The sequence below is a fragment of the Aquarana catesbeiana genome, linkage group LG02, assembly GCF_042186555.1.
Source record: "Aquarana catesbeiana isolate 2022-GZ linkage group LG02, ASM4218655v1, whole genome shotgun sequence".
NCBI lineage: Eukaryota > Metazoa > Chordata > Amphibia > Anura > Ranidae > Aquarana > Aquarana catesbeiana.
In genome coordinates this window covers 695,848,649-695,870,212 of record NC_133325.1, presented here as the reverse complement: position 1 = coordinate 695,870,212, position 21,564 = coordinate 695,848,649, and the positions used below count along the sequence as shown (strand labels likewise).

The 21,564-nt window shown below is 43.7% G+C and overlaps 1 protein-coding gene and 1 pseudogene across 1 annotated transcript in view; both read right to left on the bottom strand.

Moving 5' to 3' along the window:
• The window catches only part of CPD (carboxypeptidase D), a 203,927-nt gene that overhangs the window by 83,195 nt on the left and 99,168 nt on the right, over nucleotides 1-21,564 (bottom strand). Inside the window, exons 4-6 of the mRNA XM_073616853.1 lie at nucleotides 6,097-6,266; nucleotides 3,527-3,888; nucleotides 1,117-1,308 (exon numbers count right to left, since the gene is read on the bottom strand). Of these exons, the coding sequence (XP_073472954.1) occupies nucleotides 1,117-1,308; nucleotides 3,527-3,888; nucleotides 6,097-6,266 (724 nt within the window). The remainder of the gene's footprint in view (nucleotides 1-1,116; nucleotides 1,309-3,526; nucleotides 3,889-6,096; nucleotides 6,267-21,564) is intronic.
• Nucleotides 20,319-20,437, bottom strand: LOC141130844 (5S ribosomal RNA; annotated as a pseudogene).

Sequence of the window (21,564 nt, the reverse complement as noted above, 5' to 3'; positions counted from 1 at the left end):
ATGGGGACAAGGTGCTTTGGGGTGGGGGGGCCGCAGGGCACCCCTCCCCCAAAGCACCCACCCCCCATGTTGAGGGCATGCGGCCTGGTACGGGCTCAGGAGGAGGGGGGGCGCTCGCCCGTCCCCACCCCCTTTCCTGACCGACCGGGCTGCGTGCTGGGATAAGGGTCTGGTATGGATCTTGGGGGGGGGGGCCACGCCGTTTTTTCGGCGTAGGGGTTCCTCTTAAACCCCATACCAGACCGAAGGGCCTGGTATGCCCCTGGGGGGGAACCCACGCCATTTTCTTTATTTAAAATTTGGCGTGGAGTTCCCCCTCAAGATTCATACCAAACAGTGCCGGGCATTGGCGGGGATCCGAGTCGGATCCCCGTGCTTGTCGCTCATTGGGAAAGGAAAAATCATTTTTCCTTTCCCGATGAGCAGCTCGGCGCTGTTATCCGCAGCTGACACAGTGCACTGCGATTACCTGCGGATATGTGCGGATAGCTGCGCTAAATCGCTCCTGGACACAGTCAATTCTATTTTTCCTATCCGCACAGAACCGCATGTATCTAATTCGCAGCTAAACGCAGTATGTGAATGGGGCCATGGGAAAGCATTGTGTGCTTTTAGCTGCGGTAGAAAATTAGAAAATCCGCAGCCAAAAGCACCATTCTATCCGTCCGTGTGAAAGGGGCCTTACACTGGATTACTGCACAGATCTGGAAGGAATGGGCAAAGCACACCAAGATACAACAAAAAATACACATGCCTCTTGTAATAAGACAATATTTTCCTATGCTGTAGCTCAGCTTTAAATAATGAGAGATCAGTGGCAGATCAAGTGTCAGATCAGGAGCTATGTGCAGATCTCTACCATATGCAAACTGAACCCTATCAGGTCAACTTGTCTTGTCTGTATAAAAAAGGTTGGCTTTGTGACATTAGAGTTCCCTACATTCATCTTGTACTGATATGCACTGTATAAGTTCTAGAGGCATTCTATAGTATAAAGGCAATAATGGTAGCATAAGGGTGACTAAAAGCATATAGCTGTCATTCCAGAAATACTGCACCAGCAATGAAAAAATAAAAAGTAAAGTTTGAAATATCTGTAAGAAGTTAAAGAATTACCTTCATGGGCTTTCTCATAGCCATCGGGGTTCATGGAGGGCATAATGTGGATCCTGGTGGTACGGATCAGACGAGTGACCTCAGGGTCAGTCCCATAGTTCTTGCAGAGATATTCAATAAGATTTAATAGCAGCTCCCGTCCTACAACTTCATTACCATGCATGTTGCCAATGTACTTAAACTCAGGTTCACCTGAAACATGAAAAGTCACAGACTTCATTATACATACATATTAACAGGTTTCCAAGTATATTTTAAGTCAGTATTATGACATTGCATGTAACAGTGCAACAGAAGACACATTTGGTGACACATTAGGTACATGTTTCATTGAAGCCTTACAATATTGATGTGAATTAAATCTATTACCATTTTATCTTCCTTCAACCACAGGTTAAAGGAAAGAAAATTGCATTATGTATGGCCAGCTTAATTACATGGTTTCTGGTTTCCAGTAACATTTTGGGTGCTTTTTTTAAATAAACAGAGACCACAAAGTCTAGGGTATATAGCATGAGACAAAATAAAATCATGCAACATATAAAGAAAAAAGAAACATTCAATTCAGTTCCCCCCTGCTCTCTGATCTTATAAGCAAAGTTCACCTTTAAAAGTATTTGTAAAGCCTCATGTACCCAGAAAAGTGACACAAAGATGAAACGAATCCTCCTACATACGTTACACTTGTTTATATGTCTTCTCTACTCTATGGCTGTTCAAAGTGCTGAATGTATACAGCTTGCCTGAGCTTCAGAAAGCAGGGGGCAGGGAGCTGAAATTACACTCGGCAGAGCTCAGTGAGAGCTGACTGGAGGGAAGGGACATACCTCCTTCACACAGCACACAGGAACAGAGCTGAGGATGTCAATCACAGGCTTTGTGCTGGAGCTCTCTCCTGTCACCTATTTTCTCTTGGTGTCAAGAAAACTTGTCAGAAGTGACCTATGCTGATAGAGGAAGGAGGTAGCAGACATAAATGACACTTGCTCTAGATTGTGACAAGTGCGCACTATAAAGCGATGCAATTTCATCATTCTCTATGTCTGAGGTTTATAACCACTTTAAGGAAATAAATAGCAAATGCACATATTTTTGCAGGGGGGGAAAAAATGTGCATTTAATATGTTTTCTCACAGAAGCCTGCAAACCATTGCACCTGAGATCAGTGAATCGAAAGGTGCAATGTCAGGCTCCTGCACACTCACCCTATAACTCTTTGCCTTAATGTGATAGGGATTGGCAATGTGTGCATGAACATTTGGTCAGTCCAATCCAATATATCAACAAAAAGAGAACCTGGTGCACAAGGCACGGTATAACCCCTCAGGATTTTACATTACGGACCAAAATGTATTTGGCCCGTCATTTAAAATCCTGAGGGGTTATACCGTGCCTTGTGCACCAGGTTCTCTTTTTATAGCTCTTTGCCCATATCTCCTTATCGGCTTTCAGGTAGAAAGCTGGAGGAAGTGTCAATGGACTACAAGAACACTAATAAATGCACACATTGAGAACTATGAGCCATCCCCGTGGTAAGAGAAGGAGCAGATCTCTCTGAATGAATGATGCGGATGTGGGAATGGAGTTCCACAAAGCCACACCGATGTTAAATATGACAGCGGCTGCGCGGGTGGGGGAGGGGGGGTGGGTTTGGAACATATTACATGTTATACCCATAAATATGGGTGTAACATGTAACACGTTCTAAAAGATTGACATCCATTGAGCAAAAGATGAGCTAGCACAGACATATCATTACCTATAGGGTCTGCATACAATCTTCGAAAGTTCTCATTCATAAACATAATATGTGAATTCTTTGAGTAGAGCTGGCTTATACAACAGATTTCAATCAACAAGTTATATGCTTTTCTGCCTGTAGGGTATTTAAGGGAACATGAAAAGGAAGTGTCTGAAATAAACAAAACATTTCAAACTTAAACCAACCACATGGCTACAAAAGGTCCAACTCAGAAAGGTTATATACCAAACCATGACGTGTGGTGGGCAGGTAGCTATTATGCAAATTCATCCCAACTCAGTGTTTCATGCTTAGCAAGGTTGGCTGTAACATTTACAACTGAACATTTTACTCCTTTAACTACAAGGAGTAGTTTCAAACTTAAACTTCAAAACTGCAAAAGAAAAACCTTAACCTCCCTGTTTTGAAGCATAAAGTATGATACAAATGATCCAATTCACAAAGCTTGCAGATGATTGTCCTCTCTGCGGTACAGAAAATCCAGATTAAAAACAAATGTACCAGTTGCTCACTGATACAGGCTACAACAAGCAGTATGAACAAAGACGAGGGATTCATTACGCATAGTTCAGAGAATGGAAAATTCTCTGGTGACTGTATTTTGGACTTTGGCTTTCTGGCATGGCTTTAGAAAAAAAAAAAAGTTACCTGGCTCATGGACGGTTGGGTTATCTGATATTGCCATCACATACAGCTCCCGTGAGTCCACAGATTTGCCAGCAGAGTACAGATAAGTAATGCTGGCATATTCACTGTTGTACTTTCTCAGGAAGATCTCCATGTCAGAATAGTGGTGGTGGCGAAAGTCCTCAGGCTGGAAAGATTTCTGAACTTGATGGTTGTCCTCAGGTTTCACAGTGACTGGTGGCTCTGTGGCAGGTGCAGGGGTGCCAGTACTGTCTAGCAAGTCATTGTGGGGTGGAACAAAAACAGTTGGATGAAGCTGGAAATCCAGCACAGTTGCTGGTCCCTCTTTAACTTCAACATTAGATATAGTTTGTGGTAAGTACCTAGGGAAGGGAAGGTATCAACAAAGGTCTCAGTAAATCAATACATGCCCAACATTTATAGGGCTAGGTTATTGTTATTAAAAAAAAAAAATCAAACAATGTTAGTGCAGCGCAATAATGTGAAGAAAAAAGTCAATTTCAAAATATAGGGACTGAGATGTCCAAAATGAAGAATGGCAAGTTCCCTCGTGATGGAAAAGGAAATAAATTCTCCAGTGGTAAGTCGGTGACAAAATCCTCCCTCTACCATATCATAAACAGATCATCAATATATCTTTATACAGATCATTAGGCAGAACGTTAGAACATTAGCTTGTGAGTGGTAATCAGAATCAAGAGTACAGTTACGCCGAAGGCGAATAAACTGTCCCCTTGGAATGTTGTATAACCAATGATGATGACAGCTATCTAGGGGTATGTACCCGTTTCTGTCAGGCAGTTTAAAAAAATTCCTGGTCTTGAAAGAGCATCCCTGTTTGAAAATTTCTAAATGAAGAAAGGCTATGCTTGAGGAATCAGCATTCCATGATAGACGGATGTTCTTAGTGTTACCATTGAGCTTGGACATAAAAAGTTGGAGACTAATGAGATCCACCTTCCATATCATAAACAGATCATCAATAGATCAGGCAAATAAGATCAGATAGGTTTGTGCTTATTCTTTTCTTCTTCTTTTCCCATCTCTTATGTGTACACTGTATTTTGATATAGTTATTGTATAGAGATGGCCGCGGGTACATAATATGAACTTATCAATTTGCTTCACTGCCTAATGATCTGTTTGGTTCCTTGGGGTCAGTGGGGATTGATTAATTTTTTATGTTTTTATGATATTTTTCCTACTTGCTGGTGTCCCTGCTGGGTAATGTTGCCGTTTTTAGGTGCAGTGTCCACTTCCGGCTTTCGTTACATACCTTGCAGACACCAGCACTTTACTTAAGGCTTCTGGGTGACTACTAGCTCCACCCTCGCTGACGAAGTCCTATTGGACGTAACGCCGCGTACGGGGGAGGAGCTTATACTATGTAAGTCACCCGCTGCCATCTCTCAGCTGTTTGCAAGAGAACATGCCTTTTTATTCATTGAAACTTTATCGATATTTTTATTGCGTGCGCTTGGTAGTGCTATATTTTATGCTCTTTATCTATATGAATAAACCTACGGAGTACACTTAAAGCGTTTTTTTCTTTTTATATTTGGGACCGTTATTATTGCCGCCTTGGGAACCAATACCGCTGCATCGGTATGTCTCATGGTGTTGGATTTGGGACCCCCATAGCTGCATTGGAGTGTGCCTTCATCTCTCAGTGGATATATGCGTTTCTGACCTCCTATAATAAGAGGTCCACCTGATCCGGTAAGCGCATCTGTTTGTCTGTGGTGGAGGATTTTGTCACTGACTTACCACCGGAGAATTTATTTCCCTTTCCATCACGAGGGAACTTGCCATTCTTCATTTTGGACATCTCAGTCCCTATATTTTTTCTTCCCTTGTACGACGTGATTGGGTATTCTTTTGTAAAATTAAGCTTTAACTCGTTAACTAAGATCTTTAGAAACTTCACGTGCAAAGTGGGACTGCACTTTTCAAAGTTCACATTCTATTTGCCTTTAGTAAATCAACCCCTATGGCTCAGTGCCGTTAAGCCGCAGGAGCCCTGTGCTGCACCCGCGGTGTGGTAAACTGCATCGCACCAGTGTGAAAGCAGCTTTATAGGGGCTTGGTATAGAAAGGGCTTGTTTACATTTGCCATTTGGGAGGTGGTAAAATTCCATAGTTCATTGTGGCCCACGCCTGGTTACCAAATCATTTAAGTGGCCATCGCTCTTCAAAAGGTTGAGCACCTCTGTGCTAAAGTGTACCTACACTGAGATAACACAGGAGCTAAGCTCGGTATGCAACAGATAGGCATGAATGCTGTCAAAGGGCATCTTTAGCCCTGAGCAAATACTGGCGTTAAGAAACGGAATGGACGCCTCGAAGAATAATTCTGTGTGTCCAAAGGGAATTTAATTACATCATAATGTTAGTCCAGACACGGACTCAGCAAAACACTGTCTTTTTAGTGTACTGCTTTACCAAGTGTCTTTTTAGGTGACAGGTTCTCTAACATAGAGCACAGGACATGCATGTTTATGTAAATAACAAAGCAGCAAACAGAATATCAAGAACGCTCTTAATAAATAAGGATAAATGTGACCACTTACCCTATAACTGAAGCAGTGATATTGTAAGTCCCAGGAGCTAGCAATCTCTGAAAGTCTCCTAGTTTCCCAGTTGTGATGTTATGGGCAATCTCCGACACAGAAATTGTGGCGTTCTCAATCCCTTTACAAGTAACAACATCTTTCACATATCCTTGTGCTCCTATGTGTACCTACATCAAAACCAAAGAAATGTAAAGTTTTAAAACACAGTAGGGCTGAACAATTACAGTGTATACAAGACCATCAAGACTTGGAAAGCAGAGTATGGTGTGTACAACTGTCAATGAGATCCCTACTAATGCACTTTCATAAAACACAGTGGAGCACTATTCTTCTGAATGAAAGAGTAGGGGGTTAACCACTTAAGGAGTAGCCTTGTTTTGGATTTTAGGTGTTTACATGTTTAAAACAGGTTTTTTTGCTAGAAAATTACTTAGAACCCCCAAACATTATATATATTTTTTTTCTAACACCCTAGAGAATAAAATGGCGGTCGTTGCAATACTTTTTTTTGCACCGTATTTGCACAGCGGTCTTATAAGCGCACTTTTTTGGGGAAAAAATTCACTTTTTTGAATAAAAAAAATAAGACAACAGTAAAGTTAGCCCAATTTTTTTTATATTGTGAAATATAATGTTACACCAAGTAAATTGATACCCAACATGTCACGCTTCAAAATTGCGCCCGCTCGTGGAATGGCGTCAAACTTTTACCCTCAAAAATCCATAGGCGACATTTAAAAAATTCTACAGGTTGCATGTTTTGTGTTACAGAGGAGGTCTAGGGCTAGAATTATTGCTCTCGCTCTACCGGTCACGGCGACCACCGTTTTCATATGTGGGCGCTACTCGCGTATGCGTTCGCTTCTGCGTGCGAGCTCGTCGGGACGGGGGGGGGGTTTAAAAAATTTTTTTTTAATTTTTATTATTTATTTTACATTTTATTTATTTTTACACGGTTTTAAAAAAAAAAAAAATTGTGTCACTTTTATTCCTATTACAAGGAATGTAAACATCCCTTGTAATAGAAAAAAGCATGACAGGATCTCTTAAATATGAGATCTGGGGTCAAAAAGACCTCAGATCTCATATTTACACTAAAATGCAATAAAAAAAAAAAAAAAAGTCATTTAAAAAAAATGACATTGGAAAAAATATGCCTTTAAGAGGCGTTTTGACGTCACTTTCGCCCAGCAGTGTCATGGAGATGAGTGGATGCCATCTTAGCCTCGCTCATCTCCAGGCACAGAAGGGAGACGGACGCGATCGCCTACGCCGCTAATGGTGGCTCCGGTAAGCGGCGGAGGGCACTGGATCGCGGCGGGGGTGCCTCTCCCGCCACCGATAAAAGTGATCTCGCGGCAAATCCGCCTCAGGGACCAATTTTATCAGAATGCCGGCTGCCGCAAGAAAACGGGGATACCGGACTTACGGCAGCTACCTGCTGCCATAACAACGATATCCCCCTTCAAAGTTTAGACGTACATCAGAGTGCGGCGGTCCGGAAGTGGTTAAAGATGGGAGAAGAGCCAGATCACATGACATGTCAAAGTTGTGGGACAGACAACTTCCAATTATTGAGTTCTGTCTGCTCTGTTAAAGTTGAACTAAAGGCAAAACTTTTTTTTTTTTTTTTTTACTTTTGGATAGAGTAAGGCTGGCCATACATTATACAATTTTCCTTCAATTTTCTGTACAATTTTCTTTAGATTTACCTCCAACCATGTAGTGCAAGGTTGTAAACAAACAAGAGAAAACTTTGAACCAAAAAGCTTTGCTTAATTCAATATAAGTAATAACAGGTAAGGGAAGTACCCTTGCAGCATCTGTATACACATAAAGCTATTTGCGGACACCCAGAGGATCTATTAATCACAAAAGGGTGTGTTCCTCTGAATTAATAAGCATATCAAAAATGGGGGCCCAAGGGGAAGGAAAGAGATAGGATACCAGTTCCGCCCAAGGAAAAAGAATTCTTCAACAAGGAACCAGCAGAATAGCAAAAATATAAATAAATTTATTTTAGAAAAATAACTCCACATATACACCAAACAAGGAATCAAATAATATGACAATAAGTGAACCAAAAACCACCACTGAAAAAATAAAATAGACAACGTTGTCTAAAAACAAAGAACAACACACAGATGGCCACCACTAGACACACACATACAACCGGCTGAATCAATAATTAGAAAAAGACAAAATAATACAGTCTCATGAATATAAATCTGAAAAATACCGGTAGGGGCCGGGGAGTATGTGTATGCAGCCGTAGATGATGGGAGTCCGCCTTGCAGGGTGCTAGTAACAGACCTTAAATGAGTCTTGGGGTATGGGCCATGAGGGTAGCTAATTATGGCACTAGCAGCTAAGTACCCCGCAGCAGCTGGTGATGTGGGTTAGATACTAAGTAGAGGCTGTGCGTGGATGAAGATGGGAGTGTGCCTGCATCGGTAGTAGTCACAGCGTGATTGCTGAGCTGTGAAAGGGAGACACCTGTGTTACTGTAGGGACAGCAGGAGAAGTAATGAACAGATACAGTCTCACCAATCCGTGGACACCGATGTGCAGCAGGCATGCAGAGCATTCCGGTCCTACTTAAACCATCTCAGGCTGTGCGGGACAGCTAGATCCTTCTCAGGCCATCTTGATGTGACTCGTGGGTCTGTATAGTCAGATACAAGCCGGGATTAGGGGGAGTGGAGGCGTGTTGAGACGTACCGCCTGTGTGCGGTGTAGATGATCATCCACTTCCTGGTTCCATACAGCGGGGCTTTCACAGATGGGCGGACGGAGTACCCAGGGCTTGTGGGTGGATCCGTGTGTATGCTAGGTTGAGCGTGATGGTGTCATGCTGACGCGTTTCATCCGTCACAGGGATTTCTTCAGAGCATGCGCCATAGTCAGAGCAGACAACTTATAAAGCCCTCCCACATACAGACGTGGGTACGCCGGCTATCGGTTGTCCAGGCAACAGCGCAACAAATAGACTGCCATTCATACCATAAGACAACAAAGAATGTAAGTAGAACAGGCCCGTCCGTGGGTGCACCACCCTCTCAAAGTCATACAGAAAGTATATAGAAATAAAAAAAAAAAAAAAAAAAAAGAATAGAATATAAAGCAGTACTGAAATGAAGCAATAAGGAATAAGGATAAATAGAGGGATCAGGCATAAATAAATAAATATGCCACCATAATGGTAAGGACAGGAAGACATAGGAAGTCTTCATAGGGATCTAGGGTGTTAAGAACACTGACAGGTTACACTCGTTGTTTAACCCATGGGGGGACATACTGTCAAGGGTATATATCCACATTTTTTCTTTCTGGAAAAGAATTCTGTCTAAATCACCCCTTCTGAGAGGAAGATTCAACCTGTAGATACCCTTGACAGTAAGCCCAGTGGGATCCCCACCATGGAATTTAAGAAAATGTAGGGGGATGGGGCGCTCGTCATCTTTACTGAGAATGCTTTGGACGTGCTCACCGATTCTGATCTTGAGTTTCCTTTTTGTCTTACCCACATGGGCATGTGAGCATATAAACTACTCGTGTGGTGTTGCAGTTGATAAAATTATAAATTTTAAACTGTCACTTACCGTCAGAATCGGTGAACACGTCCGTACGCTCAACATACTTGCATATCGCACATCTACCACATTTAAACATACCCTTCAGGGGTGGAAGTTGGGTAAGCCAATTGTGGGTAGGGGATCTTTGGTATTCGGAATGGATCAAATGATCCCTAAGATTCTGAGAACGTCGAGCAGTGAGAAGAGGGTGTTGTCCCACTATCTCACCGAGAGCAGGGGAGCCAGAAAGGATATGCCAGTGGTTAAGAATAGTCCTAATCTGTTCCCATTGGGCACCATATTTGGTAATAATCCTGGGGGGTTCATGTCTATCTTTGGAAGCCGTGGGATCCCTTCTAATAAGAAGTTGCTGACGGTCTGTCTGGAAAGCTCTTTTCTTGGCCGTTCTAATAGATGAATGGGAGTAACCTCTAACCCTGAACCTTCCATATAGGTCCCTAGCTTCCGTATCGAAATCTTGTTGTCTAGAGCAGTTCCTACGAATACGGAGGAACTGGCCTACGGGTATACCTCTAATCAGGGATCTTGGATGGTCACTTGTGGCCTGGAGGAGTGTATTCGCTGCCGTAGGCTTCCTGTAGTTTTTGGTACTGATCTTCCCATTATCAGCAATCAGGGTCAAGTCTAGAAAGGAGAGGGTATGCTGGTGGACAGTGTAAGTAAGCTTGATGTTACGGTCATTTGTATTAAGCTCATCCATGAACAGCACTAACTCCTGCTCAGTGCCCCCCCAGATCATAAGCACGTCATCAATGTACCTCAGCCACAAGCCTTATTGCTTCATTTCAGTACTGCTTTATATTCTATTCTAATTTTTTTTTTTTTAATTATTTCTATATACTTTCTGTATGACTTTGAGAGGGTGGTGCACCCACGGACGGGCCTGTTCTACTTACATTCTTTGTTGTCTTATGGTATGAATGGCAGTCTATTTGTTGTGCTGTTGCCTGGACAACCGATAGCCGGCGTACCCACGTCTGTATGTGGGAGGGCTATATAAGTTGTCTGCTCTGGCTATGGCGCATGCTCTGAAGAAATCCCTGTGACGGATGAAACGCGTCAGCATGACGCCATCACGCTCAACCTAGCATACACACGGATCCACCCACAAGCCCTGGGTACTTCATCCGCCCGTCTGTGAAAGCCCCGCTGTATGGAACCAGGAAGTGGATGATCATCTACACCGCACACAGGCGGTACGTCTCAACACGCCTCCACTCCCCCTAATCCCGGCTGGTATCTGACTATACAGACCCACTAGTCACATCAAGATGGCCTGAGAAGGATCTAGCTGTCCCGCACAGCCTGAGATGGTTTAAGTAGGCCCGGAATGCTCTGCATGCCTGCCGCACATCGGTGTCCACGGATTGGTGAGACTGTATCTGTTCATTACTTCTCCTGCTGTCCCTACAGCAACACAGGTGTCTCCCTTTCACAGCTCAGCAATCACGCTGTGACTACTACCGATGCAGGCACACTCCCATCTTCATCCACGCACAGCCTCTACTTAGTATCTAACCCACGTCACCAGCTGCTGCGGGGTACTTAGCTGCTAGTGCCATAATTAGCTACCCTCATGGCCCATACCCCAAGACTCATTTAAGGTCTGTTACTAGCACCCTGCAAGGCGGACTCCCATCATCTACGGCTGCATACACATACTCCCCGGCCCCTACCGGTATTTTTCAGATTTATATTCATGAGACTGTATTATTTTGTCTTTTTCTAATTATTGATTCAGCCGGTTGTATGTGTGTGTCTAGTGGTGGCCATCTGTGTGTTGTTCTTTGTTTTTAGACAACGTTGTCTATTTTATTTTTTCAGTGGTGGTTTTTGGTTCACTTATTGTCATATTATTTGATTCCTTGTTTGGTGTATATGTGGAGTTATTTTTCTAATAAATTTATTTATATTTTTGCTATTCTGCTGGTTCCTTGTTGAAGAATTCTTTTTCCTTGGGCCGAACTGGTATCCTATCCCTTTCCTTCCCCTTGGGCCCCCTTTTTTGACATGTAGTGCAAGGGCCTGCATAATTGGCTACAGTTGAAAGTGGTTTAATTTTGACCTCATATTATATGTTTTTTGTTAAATCTAAAGGAAAATTGTACAAGACAATTAAACATGTGTGGCCAGCCTTAGTAAGGGAGAGTTGTAACCCCTGTCAATTTTTTGTGTCCGAGTCCCATTATGGAGATTTCCCTTCACTCCTGTCCCACAGCCAAAAAAGGAAGTGGGTAGAAATCCCTCCAAGGTGAAGTAATCACTGGTTGTCACCGGGGCCACCAGAATTTGTGATTTTGCACAGAATGCAAAAAAGCTAGCCGGTGTTCTAATCCCACCCCACGCTATCCAAAAAAAAAAAGCCTTTAGGTATACTTTAAAGCAGTTGTAAACCGAGGGGGGAAAAAAGAAAATGACCCTGCTTGCAAGACAAAAGGCATAATGTGCTAGTATGCATTGCATGCTAGCATATTACAAAATACTCACCTTAGAACGAAGCCCTGTCAGCGGCGCCCAGTCACCGCTGAGAGGGCTGACATTTTCTCCTGTCCTTTCTTCCAGGATCACTTGCTCCAGCGCTGTGAGTGGCTGGAGCCGTGATGACATCACTCCTGCACATGCATGTGGGAGCCCTCGGTTCCGGCAAGAAGCTCTGAAGTTTCGGCACAGTAAGCCGGACCTTCAGAGCGCATGCGCCACTGATGTTAGTGGCTGAATGCAGGGTGAATATCTCCTAAACCGTGCGGGTTTAAGAGATTTTTTTTTTTTTTTAACCTACAGATAAGCCTATAAAGCTTACCTGTAGGTTAAAAAAAAAAAAAAAAAAAAAACACACACAAAGCGGGGTTTACAACCACTTTAAGGGAGACCACAGGCTTTAGACCACACCTTCTAATGATTGGGAAATAAAATGCAGGCTGCAGTGTGGAGTTATATTGTGGGAAGTCGGCGCTGCGCTAATCACAGGCAGTGAGACATTGTCCCGATACGCGGCTGCAGAGATCGGGAAATGTCTCACTGCCTGTGATTAGTGCAGTGCTGACTTCCTGGCGGGCTCTGCGCGTGGGCTGTGCGAACACGCCAGAGCTCATCCTTAATTGTGGTATACAGTATATCAGAAAGCAGATCGCAATACCAACTCTTATAAATGTTCCCATCAGGGTGCTTCTTTGATTGAGCCCTGGTTCACACTGGAGTGTTTTGACATGCGATTTGACATGTCAAATCAGCGGCAATTGCCATCAATGGCACCGTCCTAATTGGTGCAACACCTCATCGATTTCAAAAAGTAGTTTCTGTACTACTTTTTGCAATTTTGGGATGCAATTTATATGGACATCTATCAGAAACCCGCACAGATGTCTCTGAAATCGCGGCCGAAATTGAGACTGACATGCGGGAGTGAAATCGTGCAAGTTCAGCTGAAATCGCACAGCTTCATTCCCGCAGCTCAGTGTGAACCTGGGCTTAAGAAGACCATTACTTACACAAGGACTTATCTGCAGTGACTTGTGCTTTATATCAAGGGCTCAGTCATGCCTAGTACACATGATCAGAAAATCACTTTCAAAGCGATCGCCCGATAATCTGATCATTAGTACACAGCTTTCAAGAGCCAATCACGACAGTTCATGTGAAAATATCCAAAGAGACCAGCACGAAAATTTTTCTCGTATGAGAACAGAACAAATGATTTTCGTGTAAATAGCATGTTATTTGTACGACAAAAACCCTGTGACCAAGACCACGCATGCTCGGAGATGAAAGAATACATCACTTCCAAAGCTGTATTTTGTCGTATAAGAATTTTCATAACTTTAGTACTCTATTGCTTGTCGATACGAGACTAGCATGCAAAAAAAAAAAAAGATCATTTGTACAGTATTTTTTTTGTATGTACGAGGCTTTAAATTTAAAAAATGTTTGTCTCAAAAAAGCACACACACCTTTTTTAAAACCAATATAAATACAACCGTGTACAAACGTAGAAGTAAAAGGGAAAAAAAAAAAAAAACCCCACAACCATGATAGGATTACTGTTTAGTGTTAGCCAAATTGTGTCCCTTCCGAGACAGGTAAGGTTGGAAATCGTGGAGGGGCTGAATGTTGGCATCTTTGGTGGCGACAGTGGGATGGTGTGCAGGCGTACTGATGAGGGGGGTGTTGCTGCCTATGGGGTGAGGGCAAGGCAGGCTCTGCCATAGAGTGGCAAGGGCAAGGGGGGGTGCAGAGTGATAAAAGTGGGGGGGAGTTGTGTTGACAGAGTGGCGTGAGTGGGATTGGGAGCTTGAGCCCATGTTCACATTGGGCCGATTTAGCATGCGATTTGACATGACAAATTGCATGCCAAATCAGCGGCTATTGCCAGCAATAGCATCTTCCTAATTGGTGCGATGCCAACTTTGTGGCACCGCACTGATTCCAAAAAGTAGTTCCTGCACTACTTTTGGCGTCTTTGGGGGAGATTTCAATAGACATCTGTGCAGGAAACTGCACAGATGTCTCTGAAATCGCTCCGCAGTTCAACTGAACTTGCACAATTTCTAACCCGCAGTCAGTGTGAACCTAGGCTTAGTGAGTCCCAGGGGGGAGGGGTTAGAGGGGATTCTGTGCTGACAGAGTAAGGGGTGCTCTGCTGGGGTGGTGTACTGGCAGAATAGGGACGGGGAGGAGTCCTGACAGTGAGGGAGGTTGGTGGTGCTGTGTGCTGACAGCATGTTTTCTTCCTATTCCATGTCCTGCAGCATCAAGAAGGGGGTGGCGGGGACAAACAGAAGGGTGGGAGGACAGGATGGGGAGAAATTGATCATGACCACAACTTGCTCGCCGCACCTCCTTCACTATAGCAGTAGCTTGACTAGGCTAGACCTGCTGGTGCTCCATTTTACTGAAGTGCACCAGTGCTATGGACAGCTCTGCCAGAAAACTTATGGTGCTAGATCCTGCACATGCAGTAGAGACTGATACTACTGCACATGCATATCTCTGACATTGTTATATGGAGGAAATATTCAGCACAAGTGTGGTAGCAACTTCAAATATCTAAGCTACCATGTATATGTAGTAAACAACGGCCATATTATTATTTTAGGAATATGGCAAGAAGCTACCATGCATCAGAGATCTTACACTACTGCACATGCAGTATCCTGCCACCAGATTTTCACGCAGTGCATACGAGGGGATTGTGGTGGGCATACATTACTGAGCATGCATGACCATCATATTGCTAAAATATAGAAGAGATGGAAACCAGACGCTGTCTTGGAGAACATCAAGGGGATGTTGTTTTTTAATTTCAACATTAAACAAAGGAAAACAAAAACCTAATTTTTCATGTATTTTTTATAACTATATGTCTTAACTTTCTGAGAAAAAGTCGGCAGCTACAAACACTGCAGCTGCTGACTTTTACAATATGGGCACTTACCTGTCCAGGGCGCCCACGATGTCGGCACCTGAAGCCGATCTGTCCCTCGACTCTCAGGTGGAGGCGCCGCCATCTTCGGTAAGGGAAATCAGGAAGTGAAGCCTTGCGGGTTCACAGCCTGGTTCCCTACTGCGCATGCAAGAGTTGCGCTGCGTGATCTCACTGGTCCCTGCTGTCTTCTGAGAACTGTGTGTCTCCCAGAAGACAGTGGGGGGGGGGGGGAGGCGCCGGATGTGGCATAGGTATCTGCGGATACTGTGGCTATCTATGCCCGGAAGTGGGAGCAAATACCTGGATGAGAACAGTATCTGCTCCCCCCTGAAAGGTGCCAAATGTGACACCGGAGGGGGGAGGAATCCGATCAGTGGAAGTTCCATTTTTGGGTGGAACTCTACATTAAAAGAGACTGTCACTGTGGATCCATAAAGAGCATTTCAGATCATTTGTTGTATGTGCCACAGGAGATTATCCTACAGGGCTTAAAGAACTGCATTTTTTAAATTAAAAAATAAAAAAAAATTGAAAAATTAGAGATGGATGGGTTATATAGTGTGTCCACACCATTGGATTCTGTTTAACCTTTAATCTGTCATATCATAAAATGTACAAATAACTATACACTGCAAGTCTAATGAAATGGATTTAGTTTAAAGCAGTAATAAATGCAAAACCAAAAAGTTTACCAATCTTTAAAAGTGGTGACTACATTCGTTTTTTGTTTTTTTAAAGCTTTTTCCCCTCTGTTTTTACCTGATAATCTGGCCAGTAACACACCTCCTGTATTGGAGTGCCCCCCCCCCCCCCCCCCCCTCTGGATGACTTAGCAAAGGAGGTACATTTGGACAGTAGCAATGTTAATCTGGGGGAGGGGGAGCATTAGATGCACTAGCAGATTTAAATAAACTAAACAAATGGAAGCCAAACTCCAGCTAATATTTTTTAAGCAGTAACAGCGACATTTTTTTTTTCTTTTGGGATAAAGGTTTAACATAAATTAAAGCTGATCGATGCAAGCACCCCTGTCAGTGATAAATGGATTGTGGAAACACTCTCAACTGATACAAACAGCTTCTTATGAGGGAACTTGTTGAAGAGGAGGAGCCAGAAGGGACAGCGGGAGACCCCAGAAAAAGGAGCATTGGGACTGCAAAACCAGGTGAGAATAGCATGTTTATAATTTTAAAAATTATTAAGGTTTAGAATCACTTTGACAGAAGACCACTGATAACCAGAGATCTGTGAATGAGACCTATTATACATCACAGCATGTTTACACAAGCCTGGGTTATAAGACCTTTTAAGTCAAGTTTTTTTTAAAAACAGCTTAAAGAGTAACTCCACTTTTGTTGAGAAAAAAAAAAAAAACTCCCCATTGGGTAATCTCTGTACATTGCAAGGATTATAACAGTTTGTTTTGGATTCTAACCTTTTATTATTATGGAGAAATCCCTGTGTTTGTCTGTGTCCATGTGGTAAGTGGATCTAAGGGGAATGGTTTCAGAATTATCAGTTGCTGCACCTAATGAGGAAAGTGGCAGGTTCTGCATCCCCTTAGACACGATTTCTCTTTGGGAGCTTCTCACCAAAAATGACCTTTTTGTTGCAGGGGATGCCTGATATCTGACTTGTATCTTTGTGTAGGCTTCTGGGAAAATCAGTAAGTCAATCACACAAGCAGGAAATTATGTTTCTGGGGGTGTTTTGTACACATTCTGTGTACAGAACACCTCCAGGTAGCCATATTGCATTGCATTTCACAGAAAATTACAGAGCTGCAAATTGAAGAGGAAAATAGGATTTTTAAAACAGCTTACCTGTAAAATCTTTTTCTTCGAAGTACATCAGGGGACACAGAGCCATAGTAGTTACTATGTGGGTTATAGGCCACCTTCAGGTGATGGACATTGGTACGCCCTAAGACAAAAAGTTCACTCCCTATATAACCCCTCCTACTACTGGAAGTACCTCAGTTTTGCAGCAAAGCAATACAGGGGTATACCAAGAAGGGAGGGACCTCTGTGTCCCCTGATGTACTTCAAAGAAAAGGATTTTACAGGTAAGCCGTTTTAAAAATCCTATTTTCTTTTCGTACATCAGGGGACTCAGAGCCATAGTAGTTACTATGTGGGATATCCCATAGCAATGCCAACTGAAGGGAGAGAGACACAACAAAAGTAGGGCACCAAGAGACTAGAGGACTTATACTGCAGCCTGCCGTACACTGTGCCCAAAGGCGATATCCTCATGACCTTTTACATCTACTTGATAGAATCTGGTAACTGTATGGATTGAAGACCAAGTTGCGGTCTTGCAGATCTGAGCCTTGGAGGCTTCGTGATGCATTGCCCAAGAAGCACTAACAGCCCTGGTGGAGTGCGCTTTAATATGAAAAGGAGGAATTTTCCTCTTTAAACCATAAGCTTGAACAATCACTTGACAAATCTATTTAGAAATGGTAGATTTTAACGCCGCCTGTCCTCTTTTAGGACCATCTGGCAACACAAACAAAACATCTGTTTTACGAATCCGAGCAGTCGCTTTTAAATAGGCCTTGACCGCTCTCACCACATCGAGAGAATGTAGTGACTTTTCTTCCACAGAACGAGGTTCTGGAAAAAATGAAGGCAGAACAATAGCCTGGTTTAAATGAAAACCTGACACTACCTTTGGTAGAAAATTAGGATGAGGCCGCAATACAACCTTATCCTTATGAATAATCAAATATGGCTCTTTGCAGGAAAGAGCAGCCAACTCTGATACTCTCCTTGCAGAAGATATGGCAACCAAGAAAACTATTTCCCTCGTCAAGAGGATCAAGGGAATATCTTGAATCAGTTCAAAAGGCTGTTTTCTGTAAAGCCGACAGGACTAAATTTAACTCCCAAGGGTTCAGGGGTGACTTAACTGGGGGATTAATCCACATTACCCCCTGGATAAGGTTACGAACCAGAGAGTGTGAAGCAAGTGGTCGTTGAAAAAAAACACTGATAAGGCTGACACCTGGCCCTTGATAGTGCTCAAGGCCAGCTTCATTACTGATCCCATCTGTAGGAACTCAAGGATCCTACCTATGACATATTTCCTGGGGTGCCAACCCCTGGATTCACACCAGGAGACATATGCCTTCCAGACTCTATAATATAGGATTCTGGAGGCCGGCTTCCTAGCATTAACCAAGGTAGAAACTACTGAAGCTGACATCCCACGGTCCTTTAGAATGTAGGTCTCAATAGCCAAACCGTTACATTAGCATTAGTAAGGTAGGATGGAACACCGGACCTTGCGAGAGAAGGTCTGGGCACAGGGCAGGGTCCAAGGGTCCCCTACCGCCATCCTTATGATCTTGGCAAACCAAGATCTCCTGGGCCATGCTGGGGCCACCAGAATAACCTCCTTTCCCTCTTGCTTGATCCTGCGTAGGAGACGCGGAAGCAGCAGAACAGGAGGGAACTCATAGATCAGTGAAAACTGATCCCATGGAAAGACCAAGGCATCTGTTCCGTATACCATCGGATCCCTTGTCCATGACACAAAGTTGTCGATCTTGTTGTTGAACCTGGACGCAAAAAGATCCACGTCCGGAACTCCCCATTTCTGGCATATTGACAGAAAGACGTCCGGGTGAAGGGACCATTCTCCCGGGAACAATTGTTGGCGACTCAAGTAGTCCGCCTGCCAATTTCCCATCCCTGGAAGGAAAAAACTGCTGATAGGCAAGGGATGTTGTTTTCTGCCCAAGACAGAATATGATTCACCTCTCTCTGGGCCGCACGACTTCTCGTGCCCCCTTAAAGTTTGATATAAGCCAAAGTTGTGGCATTGTCGGATTGGATCCTAACAGGATAATTCTGTGGTCTGAGCGGCCAGGCGTACTGCCCGAATCTCTAGAATATTGATGGGCAAGGTCAACTCTGATTTGGACCACTTCCCTTGGACAGATGCTTCGTCCAGGACTGCTCCCCAGCCCAAAAGGCTGGCATCTGTTGTTACTATTTTCCAGGTAACCGGTAGAAAGGATTTTTCTTTTTGAAGATTTTTGGATATTAACCACCAATTGAGGCTCTGAGGCACTTTGGCGGATAAACGCATCGGGAAGTCCAGAGTTTGGACCTTCTTGTTCCAAGTTGACAGGATACTGTTTTGCAGCAGTCTTGAATGAAACTGCGCATAAGGAACGGCCTCGAAAGAAGCCACCATTTTTCCCAATAGACTCATGCAAAGATGAATAAAAGGATTCTTCTTTGTTTTGACTAACCAAATCAGTTCCTTGAAGGAACGGATTCTTTCTTGGGGCAAAAATACCCTTTTCTGGACTGTATCTATGATCAGCCCTAAGTACTGCAATCTCCTTGATGGTTTCAAAGAGGATTTTTCTAGGTAGCTGACTGCGGTGACCAGACCAGACGGGCTACCGATTGATCGTCTAAGTAGGCTAGTATCGTTATACCTTGAGCCCTTAACCTGGCTAAAGGAGGAGCCAGGAGCCTTTATAAACACTCGAGGTGCAGTAGCTAGGCCGAAAAGGTAGAGCTACAAACTGGAAATAAAGATTTTCTACCTCGAAGCGTAGAAATTTCTGGTGAGTGGGGAAGATCGGCACATGGAGATAAGCATCCTTGATGTTGATCAACGCCAGAAGATCTCCCCCTTGTAGGAAGGAGACTACTGATCAGATAGAGAAAAAACAAGGAGACGGGAACTCTTGGAACTCCAGCTTGTACCTTGGAGCTATTGAGGAAGTCCCCTATTCATCTTCCTGTCAGATCCTTGAGAACTGCAGAAGAATTTCCCCTATTGAGCGAGCGGGGCGCCACCTCATAAGGAGACTTCAGTATCTTGTAGGTTTCCTCCCCCAAGACCTCTTTTGTCCCTGGGGTTAAATCTGAGGATTACCTTTTGAACCTGATGGCGGAAGCCACCGTGACTGCCTGGAGGCTGATGCCCCTGGCACAAAAGAAGGAGCTTTAAAAATGAAAATATATTTACTCCTTTACTTAAATGGCAAAAGGGGGTACTTTTCCCACTAGAATTTCTTTGGATGAATTATCCAAACATTCTCAAATAGCTGTTTCACCGCAAAAGGAAGACTAGCCAGGAGCTTCTGCATGGTGAAAGGAAGTTTATCCTCCGCTGACGTGCGTTCCCGCACTCATGCGTTTAGCTGTTTGGGTTAGCAACAACGTGAACAGAACCGTGTATAGCACCTGGTATTCCCAGGCGGTCTCCCATACAAGTACTAACCAGGCCTGACCCTGCTTAGCCTCTGAGATCAGATGAGATCGGGCACTTTCAGGGTGATGTGGCCATAGGCATCTCAGCAGTTGTGCGTTTGGCTAGTTTATAAGCAAGCACCTGCATGAGGACCTTGTGGAGGTTCTACAATAAAAACTCACAAAGCAATTATTGCAAACATAAAGCTGCCAGATCCTGGGCCTGCTGAGCAGGATACCTGAACACCTGTTAAACAAGCCTCACAATGATTAAGCAATTACTGTCAGCTAGAGCTGCACGATTAATCGTATAAAGATCGCTATCTTGATTCACCCCCGACCCCCACCCCCATCTCCAGGCTGGATTAGCTCGATTTACTTGATCTCCCCGTCGGAACAACGGAACCAGCGTTGAATGCAAATGGCTCCGATATCGGAACTGACATCAGTCAGAAGAGAGCATAGTGCCTGGCCTGGACTGCGCAAGCGCAATCAACACGCCGCTCGCTCCCGATGCTTGGGGCGGATGTATGGTTATACATTGAACACAATCAACACGATGCTCGGGGCTGGTTATTATAATGGGTGGATGTATTACATCCACCCCTTTGAGAAAAGCATCCACCCATTATAATAACCAGCCCCGAGCATCGTGTTGATTGTGTTCAATGTATAACCATACATCCGCCCTTTGAGAAAAGCATCCGCCCCTTGCTGTCTTTATAACCATACATCTCCCCCTTTGAGAAAAGCATCTGCCCCTTGCTGTATTAAATGAATAACCAGCCCCGAGCATCGGGAGCGAGCGGCGTGTTGATTGCGCATGCGCCGTCTACAGCTAATTTTTCTTTTTTAAATGAACCATTTTAAAGAATCGTGAGAGAATCGTGATCTTTAGTCTAAGCAAAAGAATCGCAATTCTCATTTTTCCCAGAATCGTGCAGCTCTACCGTCAGCGCAGGCTGCTCAATCTGCCAGAGAAAAAAGTGTTTTTTTTTCCAACATTTTATCCGTTGGATGCCTAAGCATTTGAGCATTGTCTGCCAAACAAAAGCTCTTATTCACAGAGGATATAGCAGCATTAATTGCTGGTATACTCTACTTAGTGAATTTCCTCCGCCATAGAATAAAAGTGTAAAAAACTTTAGGGGGAAAAAAAATGTTTATCTGGGAGAGCCTCTCAGATACAAAAAAAGCTTTACCAACAATAAATGGACAGAAAAAGGCA